The following is a 17,940-nucleotide window of genomic DNA, read 5'->3' on the forward strand; positions in this document are numbered from 1 at the left end:
TAAAAGCATCACGCCACGAATCTGAGGTGGTTCGGATTTCAGGTAGAGTATTCGTATACGGGATCTTAGATTATGGAGAAAGGGGTGATCCCGTCCATTTCTTCCTAATTGACGTAAGAAACGGCTCGGAAGATATGGCTTTCGGCGTTCCGGCGGGCTATTTTCTACAAGGAGTTCGGTTGGAGCGCGCCAGCTTTGTTCACGCATCGCACCTTCCGGGCCGTTTTTTACGGCAATTAGGAGGAAATGGACGGACTCACTCTTCTCTCCATAATGTACTATCCCGTATACGAATACTCCACCTGAAATCCGTACCATCTCAGATTCGTGGGGTGTCGCCTTTAACTTTTATACGCTCAAAAATGCTGGCGTCGAAAGCTAGAACACACTTTCTTTTCTGTGGGCTTATGTGAAAGCTAGGAACTCTGGAAGCGGTCTATCCAGGGATACACAAGAGTTCCGAGTATTTGTTTTGCCACTGTTGTGAAGCAATGGATCGTTTTCATCTCCGGGCGATCTTCTTCCTTCAACGTCTTGCAGTAAATGCTGTGGTGCGAGCCGCTGTCAGACAACCAAGGCAGTCGAAGAAGAAGTCTTCGCGAGTAGGCTGCGGCAATCCGAGAAAAGCGACAGTTCAACCATCCAAGACAACGCGCAGCCGCATGTCACTTCTGCCGCTCGCCGCCAACTTGAAGCTCTGTGTTGGGGAATGGTCTTCCATCCACCTTACTCTCAGACCTTGATCCACTTGTTCCGGGCCCATAAGCTCTTCCTGAAGTTTAACTGTTTCACTCAGGTTGAGTTGTTCTGTGATTGTCAGCATCGCAGTCTCTGGTCTCAGGAAATTGTAACCCTCAGAAAGATGGAACACTGTGATGGACACTCAAGGCAAAATCGATGAATTATCATCAGTGAGTGATTAATCAACTACAAAATTGCAAAGGGTACGCCTGAGTAGGATAAATAAGTAGTTATTTTTATAATGTGGCCCTTCAAGGACAGTCTGCTTTGGAACATTTGAAGTAAATACCACTGCTTTACGAATAATTCTCTGTTATTACAACTTGACACTCGATACAATGCACCACATACAACCTCCTAATAGGAATACCTTGATTTTGTCAGCTTTTTCAATTTTGAGCTATTTGAACACAGCTATTTGGGCAAGTTAAAGCAGTTTATAGTGTGTGTATTGCTTATAAAATATACACTTTCTCTCCGAGTTCAACTTGTATTTCGTTTCTAAAGCAGTTAGAAGACTGCTGTTATGCTGTCGTTCTCTTATGTGAAGTTTTCTCATCAAGATAATCATATGAGGTAAACGAATACGATGCAGCGCTAATGCATATTCACGCGAATACGATGCAGCGCTAATGCATATTCACGCGAGAATTCCCAAGAGAATAGGAACTGAAAGTTTAGCATAGTTTAATATCGACAGCTGCAACAAGGATACTTATGATGTTCCTGATATATGAAACATCATAAAGAAAAAGATAGAGGTTAAAACTGAAAAGGAAATAAGTAGGATGATCTCTCACAAACTGAAAAAGAGGAGAGTGGGAGCGATGAGCGATCCGCGCGCACACGGTGAAAGGTGGTGAAGGTAGTTAGGAAACTCCAAAGGTGCATTTTCTGTTTTTCCATGGTAATAAATCAGGTGAAGTCTCACTATGCGTTATGACACCAATCTGATGACGTTGCTAATGGGAGTACCACACGTCTCGATTCCGAATTAGGAAGGACATTTTTCTCTGCAATCAAGAGAAGGTATGGATAAACAACGCAGATGACTTTGCATTTATGCCGATGACAATGAAATCTCAATTTTTACACGCTTTTTTCTTATCTGCCATTTCTGTCAAGTTCAAATACTATCGCATTTTAACGGATACCGGAATCGAGATTACTGAGCGCGGCGCATATTCAGCAGCGTTCACCTAGCATCCATGTATCGCGCTAAGATAACGACCGGTTTTATTTGGTGGTCATCTTTTTTAAGGTATTCATAACAAATGAAAACCGTTTTGCGAGATGACATAATTGCAAGTGCATTTAGACGAAGACCTGTAATCATCGAGTTGGTGGTTTTTATAAGGGTCCTTTTAATATAATCTAAGGAGTTTAATGTGTCTTCCTGTGGAGAATTGTGGTGCAAAACAATAAGTTTGTTAGGTAAATCCACTCGCTATTTTCATATTAATTTCCTGCCGCCTTTCCCATATAATTAGGTCATAACGCTACAAAGATTTGAGTACATCGTTGTGGGAGAGTGAAGATAATTAGCTACGAGATTGGTTTCATTTGTTCTTTCGATGTTTTCTGTGGTATACAAGGAGTTCGTGCAATCGAAAACTTTTCCGTCGAAAACGGAATGCAACAAAAAATTCATTAGGCCAATCTGGCTACAAAAAGACGGAAAATCGGGGATGTTGGCGAACTGAATCGGTTTGGGTGTTCAGGAATTCACCAAGAAAAATCAAGATCGAAACACTAGGCGGCTCCGGCTCGTCTTGCAAGTCGGCTTCATTTCCAGCAGACTTTTTCGGGAACAAGAAGCTTTTACTAACTCCGGGAAATAAAGCAACAAACACCTCCAACGACCACCACGTGGGTGGACTTCGAAACGATAACATGTCGCCGAATAATCAAACGTACCATAACTACTATGTACGTACCCTAGCCCTTCAAAACCGTGTACTTCTGAAACCGGTGAACATCAACATCTGGAACTGTGAAGTTAATTACGAAATTTTCCCCAAGCTCTTTGCAAAAACAGATTGCGAGGCAAATCATCTGATGATTATGTTGAAATTATTTGAATTGCAGAAAGCCTTTGAAGTTGTTTTTTTAAATGGCGCTCAGCTTCCACGAAAAAAAAAAAAACAAGATAAAAAACTATCATATCATCGAAGGGCAACACATTGAGGTTGCTAACACGAACGAGATCATTTGGAAGTGGGAGGTGTAGTAAAACTAGCCACAAGTTGATAGAAGTGTGAGTGACGAAAGTGTAATACGAATGAAACTACAGTAGATTAAAGCGAAATTGTGACAGATTTAATTACCTGGTGTTTTATCTCTAATATATGAAAACATATAAGTAATGTTTTCATATATTAGAGATAAAACACCAGGTGACAGATTAATTCATTATATAATCGAAAAGATCTTCATTCAGCTAACTAGTCAGTCTGAGTACTTGTTGAAATGTCCCTCGTTAGATCGATATTTCTTATCTGGTTGTTCAATCATACAAACCATGTTAAACGGATTAACGCACGAAACAGCTCCATCTCCAGATTTTATGAAGAATCATAAGCGGAAGAGAATCAAAAAACAATCAGAGCCAGAAGCGTGACGAAAGTATCTTTTGCAACTCCTTATTCAGCTGACAGCTGCCAAAAATTTCGAAACATCTTGTAAATTGCAAGGAATCGTGTCACATGTGCGCACTGTATAATGGCTTTCAATTTGGATGATTGTTCTCAACCATTCTGCTGAGGCTTTTTCTATGAATGTTTCATTTTCTTGAACTTGATTTTTCTTCCACGATTTGGGTGGATTTCCATCGATGAGAGAATATGGAGCTTAAAGTGCACCCTTGCGGATTATCGAAACAAAAACAATCTATAACCACTACAAAGATTGAGTAGAACAAGTTTTTTTCTTTGGGAGTGCTCAGCATCATTATCTGAAGCTACATTGCACAGGTAGAAAAGAAAAATTTAGGCGGAGCGAACATGCTTACGGATATCTTTCGAAACTGCTCGCGAACGGGTTCTCCCGACAAAGTGACCCAGCGCACGCATCCGTTTATAAGCTCTCTTGAAACATCTGACCGGCTAGACACTTGATCATGTTAGCCTTACTTCTGCTTCTTCCTTCTGCACAGGTGATCCTTTTATGTAATTCTCAAACTAACACTTATATATGCAGATATTCTAGAAAATGTCAAATGTGAAATGTGAAAAAATGTTCTTTGTTATCTTAGAAAGTACAATATTACACACAGTAAGTGATATGTTTAGAGAAAAAAATTTGCTCAGAAGAAAGAAACGACTGGAATTTTTGCATAGAAGAAAAAATTGCATCTTTATTTAGAAGAACGCCTCGTAGCAATGGGCCTTCCCACATTCGCTCATTTAATTCATGTCACGTTATACTAAACAGGGATAGCGCAGACCTCTGGAACTCAGGGGCTCAGCTCAGCTTATTTGACTCCATCCACTATGCTGGAAACAGAGTGAGAGCAATTTTGAATGTAACAGCATCAAAAATACAGAATGTTAGTCCGAATCTCTTTCTCAGCAAGAGTGGACCCAGAAAAAGGTGTCGTGTCGTAAGTGTTCACCGCCCAAACAGTAACATTCCTTGGACAAGGTGCAACATTAACAACTTAATAGTTGATCAATAATTAATTTAATAATTTAGTGGACATTTCACATGTCGACGGTATTCAAAATACAATGGAAACAACTCTATTAACCAAGTCGCTTTTCCGTTTGCCGTAAAGGAAGCAACATTACCATACAAGAAGAGGCATCAAATTTGCAGCTAACAAAGTTCTAATTTCTTTGAGTGTGAGAACCTGGCTGGAACTTCCAGAATACAGAAATTCTTTTTGACTGTGTTTCAAAGATGAACCTTTCCTTGGCGCAATTCTATTCTATCTTCTTTTTACAACGGATTGACGTGACAAAATGATCTTCCAATAACGTTTGGATGGAAAGGACTTTTACCGGTAAACTTAATGTCTCCCTCAAGCCTCCATTCCCCTCAAAAACTTACTGTGCGATATAGTGTCAAGATTACGTTAACACTGTATGATGCATTAACATGCTGACGACAACATCTGACGAGGTCGTCGGAAATTTTTTTCCTGCGTAGGGCAATGTCCGATGATGTTCTGGACAGCATCATAAAATACTTCAGAAAGAGGTATTACATATTTGATCTGTTTTTTAGTAGTCCCACACAGGGTATATGAAAATAAACTGCTGGGAATTTTGAATTAAGTAGTGGAGTTGCAAAAATTTTCAACAGTTACAAGGTTTTACGAGATTCAAGTCAGCATTTGTTCTTCAGGCGTTGTTCTTCGGCTCAGGCGGCTGTGGTTGTGCAGCTCCACCTACATGTCCACCACCGCCAGTCTGTTCTCCAGCTCCACCTGTTTGTCCTCCCGCCCCTGTGTGTGAGCCAACATACGCGGTTAGTTCTTTCTCATGCTAATTCCATTTGCTCCGATTAAAAGTCTGTTTTTCTAGAGCGCTCCTGCTCCGGTTGTCTATGCGCCTCCTCCGCAACCAGTTTACGTACCGCAAGGTAGTTGTGATGATGTTTAAAACTGTTAGGAAAACTTAGGACTTAAAAACTTAGGACTGTTTAAAATGTATACGTTTAACAGTTAAATTAATACGTTTTTCTAGTTGCTCCCCCTCAACCCAACGTCTATCCAGTCGGAAAGTCCAAAGTACATGGAGTGAAAGTTTGTATTTAATTATGCATTGCATTTTTCTCCCAACAATGAGTCAAATATTTGATGGACACAGGCCGTGAAAAGTAAAAGTGCCGATGACGCCTACTTGCTCGAAACAGAAGGGTTCCGTCGGGTGCGGCGTGATACTGAAGCTGCGTTCGATCCTAAGTGCAACTCTGAGGCATTAAAGGAAATAATTCTGAAGGCAAGTTTTCTGAGCTCTTGTTATGCGATGAATTTCCTACGAAAAGTATTTCCTTCAGAACATTGATGACTCAACGGCCACTGCCAAACGAAAAATCCAAGAAACTGCCACGGATGAGCTTGGTGGAAGGTAATGTGGCTAACTTGGGATATAGAGCCCGAGGTGGATAAAAAATGAGACTATGTTCCAGGATTGATGTCGTTTGCTCAACAGGAACATTCTCGTACATAGTGAATACTGAGCTCTACTGTGAAACAGAGAAGGACGGCATCACTTGTTTCGCTTTCCGACAATCTTCCTAATCAATCTTCGTTTATATTTTGAAACTAGCAATTCACACAGAAGGGTAATGTAGTCATGTGCAGTACTGAATATCGTGATTAGTTAATTGAACTTACTGTCTGCGAATGTTTAAGTTTTTGAAACTTTTCTATTGTTGTTGAATAATAATGCAATTCGCACTTCCTTGTACAGTTCATATGAAAAAATAAATAAAATTCTTGCTTAAAACTTGCTTGCGTAAACGTACGTATGGAGAAAACATGCTCGGTTCGTTTCATTTCACGAGAGAACGACCCCATAGACGGGTTTTGCAAGTGATTTTATCCCAGCTTTTAACATCTATTATTAGTCTTACAACGATAGAGTACCCAAATAGGGTGAGTAGAGGACTAAAGTTACATTTCCTAGCGTTCTGTCAAAATCACTAAACATTATGAACTTATGAAAAAAAAAACACTTTCAAAAGAAAACTCCGAAAGCCTTGCTTCTTCTTGATAAATCATGAGAACTTCCAGCAAAAATCCTTGAGAATGCTATGTCCTGGAAGTTCCATACAGGATATATCAGTCTTCCTATGACATTTCATAGCAGCGAATTATTCAAAACATCGATTTTTTGTAAGGGCTTTGTAAAGAACTCTGACCATTGGGTCGGCGGTCTTCCTGTAGTGCGCTTAATATCGCGGGGAACCCAGTTGCTCACGGCTCTGGTCCAACTGTCCAGTTGTCATTAAAGCGCATCACGTGTCTGGCCCACCTTATTTTACTTTCCTTGGCAAACGCGGCGGCGTCTCTTATCTTCGATCGCTGACGTAGGAGAGAACTTCGAATCCCGTCCCTCACTTGCGTGAAACGGGATACTCCTAGCATCACTCTCTCAATTGAGCGTTCAATGACGCTCACCGCGTTTTCTTTCTGCTTGCGAAATGCCCAGACTTCCGAAGCGTAGGTCAAAGCAGGAAGTGAGGTGGTGTTGAAGAGGTGAGCACGGAACCGGATGTTCCTGGTCTTCTTCACTACATCCTTGATGCTCTTGTTCGCTCCCCAAGCCGCCCGTCTCCTCCAACATGATGAGCGACCTGACCAGCTCGGTGGTCAGGTCGCTCATCATGTTCAATTCCCGACCCAGGTAAACGCAGCTGGTGCACTCGGATATGTTCGTTCCGTTGAGCGTGAACATCGTCTTTTGTAGATTCAGCTGAAGACCGATGCATCCACATGTTTCGTTGAATTCGGTCAACATTCGTTCCGCTTGGCTGATGCTAGGTGTTATCAATACGATGTCATCAACAAAGCGCAAATGGAGTAGCCGCCGACCATCAACCTTCACTCCGATGTAGCCCCATTCCAACTTTCGCATTGCGTTCTCCAGGGTGGCTGTGAATATTTTGGGTGAGATTGTATCACCCAAAACCCCCTCTTCACGTCAATGATGAATGGATTCTTGTAGAATGGCGAAATTCCGGTCGTGAAGTTACTGTACAACTCCCGAAGTACCTTTATGTACTGAGTAGGGACACCTTTGTTGTCCAAAGCTTCCACGACCGCTTCCACGGTCTTGCTGGTCTTCCACTGTTTAGAAACCTCGCATTCCGACAGATCACGTGTAAAGGGCCTAGCCAGGATGTTGATGAGTTCTGGTCTTATTCTGTCGGGACCGGGAGGCACTCGATAAAGGTTGCCAATTCCATACCTTACTAAAGAAGTCTAACAATTTCAGAACTATGTTTGCAAATTTTCACTGATTTCAGAAAAAGCTCTTCAACAAACAATCAAATGAAGAGGATCCATTCCACTTTTTTATCAATGAGGTGCAATAAGTGATGGCAGTATAGTAACAACAATGCTAGATAATGAACACCTCCACAGTTTTGCCAGAAAAATTAGAGGTTTAGTTCTGTTTTCACACTGCGAAAATTTGAAATGCGACTTCTCTGTGAGAAGATAGCAAAAGAAAGGGCAGTAACCGCAGTGTGATGTACAGTGTGTTTAATAATGCAAATAACGTTGAACATATTTTGAATATTCATCAGCTAAAGTCGACGGACCTAAATACCTGTCACAAGAAGTTTAAAGAAATGCCAGCAATCTTTGAAATTGTCTGAAACGTTGAAATGGAAGAGATACTGAGAGTACCGTTCTTTGATGGTTTTGAGCCGTCATCAAAAGCCTTCTACACTTGTTCCCTGTGCGTGTCCTTCATGTTTAGAAGTGATAGTGCACGACCTAACTTTCAAAAGAAGGTACCATTTCGCTACAATACATTGAAATACACATGTTTGAAAAGTACTGTTTAGTAAATGCCGATTGAATCCAGCTACAGTCTGGTCAAGACAATGAAGAACGGCACAACTGCGCAAGGAACAGGAGGTTTTTGACCAGACTCGTGAGCGACTTGCCTGGTAATTTGCCAAGCGCCGCGCCGGATCGATAATGGGTGCAATTTTCTACTTGTTTTCCATCTTTGCTTTTCTTCCTTTCTTTTCCATATTTATGTTTCCTTTTTGTATTTCTGATAAAACAGCATATCATAAAATAGACGTAGTTGAGTATGTGTGTATATAATTATAATTAAATATAATATAATTATAATTTATATATATATATATATATATATATATATATATATATATATATACGAGTGTGGCACTTATGAAAGATGCGATAGCATCGCCGGTCATTTCTTATTCCATTACTCCATAATTTGTATTCCATAAGGGCGGGTGTAGTGTAGCGGTTAGAGGTTCCGCTTCCTGCATGATCAATCTGGGGTTCGAATGGTGCTCACCAAGCCTTTCATCCCTCCGGGGTCGATGAATTGGTACCAGAATCGTCTGTGAGAATAGAAACACTGACTTGACACATCGGCTAGCCACCGCAAGTCATTGTATAGGCCAGTTACACGTTCGTAAACCTCAAACGATTCTGAATAGAAGTGAACGTGGGGCCGCATCCCAAGCGGATTGATTAACGCCAAAAACTTTATCCTTTTTTATCCTTTTGTATTCCATATGTAAATGTATTATAGAAACGCTGCCGATCCTATAGAAATCATGTATTCAGGGTTTGATTTGGCATATCCTAGAACAATTTCTCCAATATGAAAAGATGACGCAACGTTGTTCGTGACCTTGTAGCCGTTTTGCCAATAAAATCTTTAATCCTTGTTCGTTGTTGATGATAGGCTCGTTCTCTGCCGCGAAATCATTTGTGGCGCGCCACCTTTGTGCGCGGGCTGCATCCACGTGCGAACGGTCTTAGAAATTAGGGTGGCAACCATGCCAATTATTACGATTCCGTAATCTACAACAAGAACTCTAAGTTTTCCCTACTTTCTGAACTACGTCGGTTTCGTAGTAAGTTTGTTTCTTGTGGGTACTTTATTGTATTCTATTTCATCGGCAACTTGGTGTGCCACGCTACCTTTCTTGAAATTATTCATTTACGATTTTCTTCTCACCTTCAAACTTATTATGTCGGTATACCCCTCCCCCCCTCCCCCCAGTTTATTTCATAGCTCTTTACTGTTTGCTGAGACTTTTTTCCGACTACATTCAAGTAATCCGTTTTTTTTTTTTTGCTAATGATTCATTTTTAATGTACTCCAAATTAAACACATTTGTGTAGAGTCATCGAATTAGGCGGTACTCTTTATGTTGCATTAACTTGTTCTTGTTTGCATTCGGCGAATGTCTTGCTTAGTGATTTCTGTACACATAATGACAGTGCTGTCTGCCGTATAAGTTTAATAGAAAAAAAACACGTTTGGAGAAACAGCTTACTACAGAATAGAATAGACCTATCAAAAAACAAAGAGATAAAGGTGGCGATTAACTGAAATCGCACTTTATTTGCACTGCTCAGCAGTTACTTCTGCATTATAGAAAAAGTTGGCTAATGTTTTCCATCTTTCTTCTGAGATTTTAGTCGTAGTGAATAAAATATAGATATAGATCTTAATATTTCCTTTTTTACCAACTTAGCGTTGAACTTTTGAGGCCACCAGGAGCAATGCTTTTCCTTCCTTTTTATGCTTTCCAAAAGCTTTTTTTTCAACTGACGAGGGAGTTATTATGCTTCTCTAGCTTCTTGAGTATCCATGGATGATACTGAAGAAGGACAAGGACATATCACTCCATTCATCGGCAGAAGATCCATGCTCTTCTAGAATAAAGACAACTCCACTTCTATCCAGTCATCTTCTTCAGTCGCTAAAGTCACATCCTCTTCTTTGGCCGTTCTATTTCTATTAGAATCTACCAATTCTTTCTGACAAGCTTAGTAGTTCTGGGTTAGTACCTCGCGAGACAATGCGAGACAATGCCCACGTGCCGACGTCCACCACCCTCATTCATTACAGGGTCCTCTTTCCTATCTAAAATCGAAATAGCCGGACATTTCAGGTCGTTGGTCATAGAAGTAATTGAATAAATAGAGACAACTTACTATTTTGAATGTATCTGATCGTTTTCCATTCTTATTGAGCTTTTGCTTCAGCTGACTACAGTACGACCCTATACGATTGAAGGAGTGATACGATGATAGCCGGAGCAACTCTACTCCTAAACGTGCGCAAATTGCGTCGACAAACGCCAGTAAAGCGTCTACAAGCAAACGCTGCATAATATGCATATCTCTTATAATATGCCGCTTCAACTGTACAAGAAAATGTCGAGCTGGAACTTTATTTTGGTATTATACCCCAATAAGACAACATATATGCCTTCGATAAGAGTTCAGACTCTGTACTTTTGTCTGCCACCTCAACTCACTGGAACGCAAATAGTTATCAACCTCTTGGCCATAAACCGACCGTTCAGATGACTTTCTATCTACGTGGTCAAGATGACTATGTAAGGATCCACGAAGTAGTCTCGTGGAGTTGTAGTTCTGTCAGAATCACGCATAAACCATGACTAAGTATCTTTGTGCTATTTTACAGTAGGAACCCTCGTGTGTACCCACATGATCGCTTGTTGTTATAAAATTATAAGAAGTGCTAACTGGCGATTCTTCCAAGAACATGGAACTAAATAAAATTACCATGATGCATGGTGCACTTGAGAAAGGACTGCAATAATGTCTACGGAGCATACCGTTTGACTGGAAACTGAGGGTGTATATGAGCCATCTTGAATCTTAGAGAGGAAAAAGCTTATTGATGATTAGGAATGTAGACTACCAGCGGCTTCTGCGAAAACATTGGAAGAATGGGTGAACATCCGGCGAATCCTGAACATTAACACATCGCTAGTGATACTACTCGGCTGTCACTAATTGATAAGTAAAAAGGATAAAGTTTCTGGCGTTAATCAATCCACTTGGGATGCGCCCCCACGTTCACTTCAATTCAGAATCGTTTGAGGTTTACGAACGTGTATCTGGCCTATACAATGACTTGCGGTGGCTAGCCGATGTGCCAAGTCAGTGTTTTTATCCTCCCAGACAAGTCTGGTACCAATTTATCGACCCCGGAGGGATGAAAGGCTTGGTGAGCACTAGGGCTGATTCGAACCTCCGATCGATCGTGCAGGAAGCGGAACCTCTAACCGCTACACTACACCCGCCCTCACTAATTGATACATTCTTGAAATACAAACCTCGATGCATTATAGTAAATGAGAAAAACTGAGCTACATGAAATGAATATTTTCGAAGACAACATCAACCTACCAAAGCGAGAACGTTCATTTTCCATTTTGCAGCGCAGAATATATGAGTCATGCAACATAACTTCATACAAGCCCTGTAATAAAATAATAAAAAAATATAGTAAATAAATGTAATAATTGAAACGGCAGGGAAGATAGGACGTAACAGAGAATAGATGCTGGAAATCTTTTACATGAAGTAATGCAGTGCAAAATTGAGAAAAAAAAACAACCAAAAGTGTCATTGTACAACTGCCATAGTTCAAACACAAACAAAGTTCCAGCAGCAGAACATAGAGAAAAGCACTCGAATAACATCAATAACATTAAAGTAATATAATAGAAAGAAAACGATTAGATTTTTTTTGTGCGACCGCTCGTACAATTGCATTGCACTTCGTGTCGTTTTAACTCGACGATACAAGTGGAAAAAGTGGACGTTTGTATTCTTTGTAATAAACTCACGCAAAATTTTGAAAGTCGGCAACCTCCCATTTCATAGCCTAAACATACCCATTTTCGAACCTTAGCCCATGTTTTGAGAAACGAAGACTTGCTTGAACAGTCACCAACCTCTAGAGGAGAAATTCGTGCACCCTTCTGAATGCAAGAGTCAATGATGGAGCATTTTCATCCAGAACCTCATTTGATAATTCATTGATGAGGTAAAATACTATTTTCAATTTGTCCACCGAAAGTTCGTCTGACAACATCGACGACATGAACAGGGCAGATGGTATAGATGATGAAGTGGCAAAATCTACAAGAACAATGTCTAACAAACGAATATCTACCGGAAGCCGCAAAAATCTCATTCATTAGATGAGAATCCAAACAATATGTTGTAAAGAATGACAGTAGATAATGAAAAGCATGAAGTGAAGAATACCATAGTTGTGGGAATATTACACAGGTAGGTAAGGAAAAAGGCAACATACCTATCAAAGGTATAACTTTGTAAATGACATGCGTAGGTCGTTGAGATTATTGAAGAGTGGACACAGATGTTACTTAACGACGAAATGACTAAATAAAAAAACTTAACAGCAAGCAATTAAGCGGACAAACAGAAGATGTCGAAGCAACAACGTGCATAAATGTTTCATCTCCTAGCACTCATAACACCACCTATGGATGTGATAAAATCACCTCCATAGATGGCGTTGCTGATGAAATCACAGTCACAGAGTGTTGCAAGAATATCAGAGAGAACTGCCGTTTCTGTGATGATAACTGTTTAGACGCTGTAACTGATTACCACATCCATTAATCGGCCAATTATCTTAAAGGCACCATTTCACGGAACGAACAATGTTGGGATCTCTGTGGGGCAATGGAGAGCTCGGGTACTAGATAACGAGTTCTGGCGCAATTACGCGTAATTCGCGCTTATAGTACTAAAACGTTGCATAGTAAAGAACCTTGGTTCCTACAAGATACATTAAAATACATCCGCCTGTATACGCGCCGAGCGAGCGCTCGTCAATCAGTGTCTCCTCAGCCGCTTGAAGTAATGAATAGGCTTCTGAGAGAAATGAGGCTTGTACAAAGGTGGCGCATTCTAACGTATTTCCTAGAAACTAAGGCGCTCTTCACGACGTTTTTCGAAACGGTTAAAGTGAATTGACCGTGACTACGCCCATACTCATAATCTACAACGACCCGAACTCTGTCTCACAGACCCCCCCGATATCGTCAATTTCGTAATATACTGATTTTAAATATACATATCCCATCAAATTCATTTTTTAGCAACAGTAGGGCGAGATGCCAAGGATGCCTAAAAGATTTCTCAATTGTATCTCTATGCATGTTTCTAGGCGTTAGATCATGCTTGCGTTATGAGTGCTTAGCTGTATAAAAATAGATGGGTAGGATGCTAATATCCAGATACAATTGCAAAAGCAGACATATAAAAATGATTTTATCATGCAGAGATATGATACAGTAATAATTGTGAATGTAATGTACGAGTTGTTCTTGCGACACACATAGCTTTAGCTATAGTTTCTCACGAGCTCATCTAATGGTTTGCATTATCATATATGTAACAATACCAGGCAACGAGGAACAATACAAGGGAACGAAGGTATTTCTAACTACACACACAGCTACATCATCACATGCATTTTGAGGACAGCATACCACGAATCTGAAGTGGCGAGGGAATCAGCGGAAGAAGCTTGAGACACTGTTGTAGGCTGCGGGATCCGGGGTTGTTCCGCTCATCTCTACATAATTACTGCGAAAAGATGCCGTTTTCTACGACGATTTCGGCTGTAACGTGTTGCAATTGTGCACGCACCGCATTAGAGCGCGAGCCGTCATTGATGTCTTTTGACCAGCCAACTCGAGTGAAGCTAATGAATAGGCTGCTGAGAGGCATGGAACGTGCGTACATAAAAGAGCGTTCGAAACTACCTATAGAAACTAAGGCGGTTTCACGCGACTTTTTTGCGACGATTAGGAAGAGCTGAGTGGAATCAGGCCGGATCCCACAATCTAAAACCCCATCGGATTCCTACAGTGTCAGATTCGTGAAATGCTGCCTTTAAAAGCATCACCCCACGAATCTGAGGTGGTACGGATTTCAGGTGGACTATTCGTACGCGGGATCGAAGATTATGGAGAAAAGGGCGATTCCGTCCATTTCTTCCTAATTGCCGTAAAAAACGGCCCAGAAGTTACGGCTCCGACCGTTCCGGTGAGCTACTTTCTACGAGTTCGATTGGAGCGTGCCAGCCTTGTGCACGCGCACATCTTCAGGGCCGTTTTCTACGGCAATTAGGAGGAAATGGAAATGGAATGAATCATCCCCCTCTCCATAATCTACTATGCCGTATACGAATGCTCCACCTGAAATCCGTACCACCTCAGATTCGTGGGGTGAGGCCTTTAAGGGAAAACACACCTTGATGAAAACAACATATAAAAATAGTTAATTTCGTAAAGATACACTATTAACATATAAAAAACAGCGGCGCATTATCGGTTTCGATCTAATCCTGAAGCAGTGGACATTTCCACACTTTCATACTTGCATGGTCGGCGGTCAACAAGTTCTTGGGGTAAGAAAACCTTTTTTACTTTAAATAGCAAAAACTGATATTTTATAAATTTCAGATCGCATTTATCTTCAACAGCTACTCAAAAACTTTGTTAGAAGTGTAGCTGAAGCTGTTTTTGTTTTCATCCCTGACTGGCGCTCTATTTCGCTTTCCCATTACATGACCAAGTAGGGGAAGAAATAGATGCTTTAGCTTCTCCCATCTATATTAATTAGAGCTAATTCACTGGTCGCTTTTCACTAAATGTACTCACGTGGAACTATTTGCTATTTCATAGATTAACAGGAATTTCTTTGGATTGCTCTTTGGAATGAATGGTATGAGATAGTGGATAACATTTATAAAGTACATACATCTAGAAGAATGAAAACACTGACTCGGCTAGCACAGCTAGTACTAAATACGTATCAAACGACTCTGAATTAAAGTGAACATGCTGGCGCCTCCCAAATAGTAGACTTTTTATCCTATGTAATGACTTCTAAAGGAAATTTCTCGTTTTTCCAAGCAGTAGCTACGTGTGGTTGAATTTCGCGCATAGGGCTCATGCTTCACCCCAATCGAAATTTAATACAAAGTATGGAGTGGTCAGACGCGCAGTTCTCACATGCACAATGTCTTCTTCTGTCTTCTGTGATGCCTGGGTAATAATTGTTTTCGCATTTCTCACTAGTCCTCATCCTCCTACAAGAGGTTTCAGCTCTATATTACACCAAAGTCTTCGACAGCGTAGCAAGGTGTGCGAATACAACTTGACCCACAGGCTGGAAAATAAGTCTGCAAAGGGAGCCAATATGAAGTCTCCACTTTTACTGTTACCCACATCTTACGTATCGTGCTATATAATAACGCGCTCAGTCCGTGTGTATGTGTCTGTGTGTCACGAAAATACCCCATGATGATGCTAAACTTGATGTTGATGTGCCAACCCATATACATGCAACTGATAGGCTGATCTACCACTGAACCATTGCCCAGAGTGCGAACGGTTGATCAAATATAATACACAAATACAATACAGTTTACGCGATCTGATGTAGAACGTTATTTTTATCACTACGATAGTGATCTTCACGTCATTTCATGTGTAATTGATGTAAGTAACGCGCTCTATGGCAAGTTGATCGATACTGTAATATTCCCTTTAGAGGCGGAGCTCTCTATCACGGTAGGCGAGGCAATCTCGCGGCTGGAGCACGCGAGAGCACCCTAGTCACCAGACTCCTGCAGACCAAGGACCGATCAAGGACACTTGGGACGACAACACCAAGGACCGCATCGCTAGCCTGAGCCTCTCAGGAAGCTCCCAATGGGAGCGAAGCCCAGATCAGCTATCAGAGGTAAGGCTTTCTAGTTGCGTGAGAGCGGCTTCCATTGCGCGACGCCTACTGGTAGCAGCGAGTGGTTCACCCCTCGCTGTCGTGAAGTCGCATGTGTCGAGCAGCGACTAGTGGTGCTCCCCGCTGGTCTTCCTCGTCTTCCGTATGGTTATGTAGACGCGTTTATTTTGCTTTTATTTTTTTTTTGTTCGGTCGTTCGCATAGAGTGCACGCCATGCGGAAGGACAACGGAGCACGAGAGTGATGGTGGTATGTTTTGTATTTGTCACTATGTTGTTTGTTTGCAAGAATGGGAAAAATCAAAAAAAAATAAGGAAAGAGGAAAATACACCAAGAAAGTTTAAAATTTAAAAAAGGAAAGCAAAAAGAACCAGGCGAGGGTATAAAACCGTTTTAGTTGTCGCGCAAGAATGTTTTGGTACAGAGACGGTAAGTGCAGACGAGTTCGGGTGCAGTTGATGTCGACGTTGATGTTGAGTTAGTAGAGTTGATGTTGATGTTGAGTTCGTTCCGGTGAAGTATATGTGTTGAGCTATTGTGGTATTGTGCTGATATTGTGGTTTAGGGGCCCCAGTAGTGCGGTAGGGCAGCTAGGCTGCTTAGCACGTTTTATCCAGTGATGCAGCTGTTAGTTGTTGATGAGTTATGATGCACCGAGGTAAGTGGCGCCTGTGTTGTGGATCGTGGTGCACCGAGGTTGAGGTTAGAAGTTGAGGAGCACGCGTAATGGTCCGGACCAGTTGTTTTAGCCTGAGGGCGATGTCATGACCGAGGAGCGCGAGGGCATGCCTGGGGTGTAATGTGTATTATTAGTAGGATGGACGGTACGGTCAGATAATTAGACCAGTGTTACATTGGCTAGTAATCAAGAGTAGTGTTGCGGATATGCTGCGGTGAGTTTTCCTGTTCGTATTGTTTGTTGGTATTGTTCGTTTTGGGAATATTTGTGTTTTGGTTCGTGATAGTGTTTGGATTTCCGCTCTGCTTTTTTCTGTCCTTTACGTTGCCCGTTTCTCTCTCTTCTTTTGGCTGTGCTTCTTTTCCTGTTCGTTTTGCGTTGGGTTTCCTTTTTTGTTCTCTCACTTGTGGTTTTGGCGCATCTTCGAGTTTCGAAATCTCTTCGCGTTTGAATTTGGCTTGTAAGGTTACGAAATCTCACGTGATCGATTTGGACTTGGGTCAAGTTGTTGCGAAACTTTGGCTATATCGAATTTGGATGTGGGGTTTTGAAACACTTTTCCGGGATTTTGTGCCTGGGTATTGCAAAACCCATGAGCCAAGCCCGCGCGACCCCGCCTCTGTCTGGTCATTCTATATACGGAGCTTATGCAAACTGGTTAACTTCACGTTTATTACCACGTCATATACTTCTGATCTTACTTTACTTGTATTTCCTTGTTCAGACATTTGCTTCATCATGCTAGCATTCTCAGTGAGAATCTCTTCTTTTGTCTTTATTGCCTTTCGTGGTATTCTTTTCTTGCCCTTTTCTAATCTTTTGCGTTATTACAGTAGGTACAGTTTGCGACTTCCTTATATAATAGGCACGGTTTTTTTTTTTTGATATTTTTCATTTCCCCGTTTGTAGTCTATTAACGTTTCTATACCTTAGATCTCTTTTGCTACATTTCTCCTCATCTCATTTGAATTCTCTCTACCACCTCCTTCAATAGTTTTTGTTTTGCCGTTTTATCCCTTTTTGAATTCTTCGCGTCCTCCTCGACATCGCAGTCCGTTTAACTAAGGCATCAGCTGCCGCCCCGCCAACCTCTTATACGACCATATTTCGGGGATGCGCTTGATCAATAATTTTGCGTGAGGATCGGTACCATTCGCCATCATGGATCGAGTATACGGTACTGCCACCTTCGGTTGCCTTAATCGAGGAGAAGAGCCGCCGGCCTGGATTTCCATAG

At 41.3% G+C, this 17,940-nt stretch overlaps 3 protein-coding genes across 5 annotated transcripts; 1 reads left to right on the forward strand and 2 right to left on the reverse strand.

Moving 5' to 3' along the window:
• Positions 1–491: 491 nt before the first annotated feature.
• RB195_014927 (uncharacterized protein) lies at positions 492–5,986 on the forward strand (the record flags this gene model as incomplete). 3 transcript variants are annotated; one of them, XM_064205404.1, is made up of 6 exons in its annotated part: positions 492–602; positions 5,089–5,211; positions 5,268–5,325; positions 5,430–5,488; positions 5,743–5,813; positions 5,875–5,986. In XM_064205404.1, the coding sequence occupies 6 exons, from the start codon at positions 492–494 to the stop codon at positions 5,984–5,986; spliced, it is 534 nt and encodes a 177-aa protein (XP_064061285.1). The 3 variants fall into 3 exon arrangements, with proteins under 3 accessions (XP_064061285.1, XP_064061286.1, XP_064061287.1); XM_064205406.1 differs by lacking the exon at positions 492–602 and adding an exon at positions 2,635–2,712; XM_064205405.1 differs by lacking the exons at positions 492–602; positions 5,430–5,488; positions 5,743–5,813; positions 5,875–5,986 and adding an exon at positions 2,635–2,712 and having other exon boundaries at positions 5,268–5,345.
• Positions 5,987–6,854: 868 nt separating this feature from the next.
• RB195_014928 (uncharacterized protein) lies at positions 6,855–7,325 on the reverse strand (the record flags this gene model as incomplete). The annotated part of the gene is made up of 1 exon (XM_064205407.1): positions 6,855–7,325. One exon carries the CDS (start codon positions 7,323–7,325, stop codon positions 6,855–6,857), a length of 471 nt encoding a protein of 156 aa, XP_064061288.1.
• A 3,795-nt stretch (positions 7,326–11,120) lies between these two features.
• On the reverse strand, positions 11,121–17,938 carry RB195_014929 (uncharacterized protein; the record flags this gene model as incomplete). Its single annotated transcript, XM_064205408.1, has 8 exons — positions 11,121–11,197; positions 11,639–11,711; positions 12,082–12,119; positions 12,190–12,216; positions 12,291–12,376; positions 12,555–12,642; positions 13,762–13,847; positions 17,793–17,938. 8 exons carry the CDS (start codon positions 17,936–17,938, stop codon positions 11,121–11,123), a joined length of 621 nt encoding a protein of 206 aa, XP_064061289.1.
• Between the last annotated feature and the right edge of the window lie 2 nt (positions 17,939–17,940).

Source organism: Necator americanus, chromosome V (assembly GCF_031761385.1).
Source record: "Necator americanus strain Aroian chromosome V, whole genome shotgun sequence".
In the NCBI taxonomy this organism is placed as follows: Eukaryota; Metazoa; Nematoda; class Chromadorea; order Rhabditida; family Ancylostomatidae; genus Necator; species Necator americanus.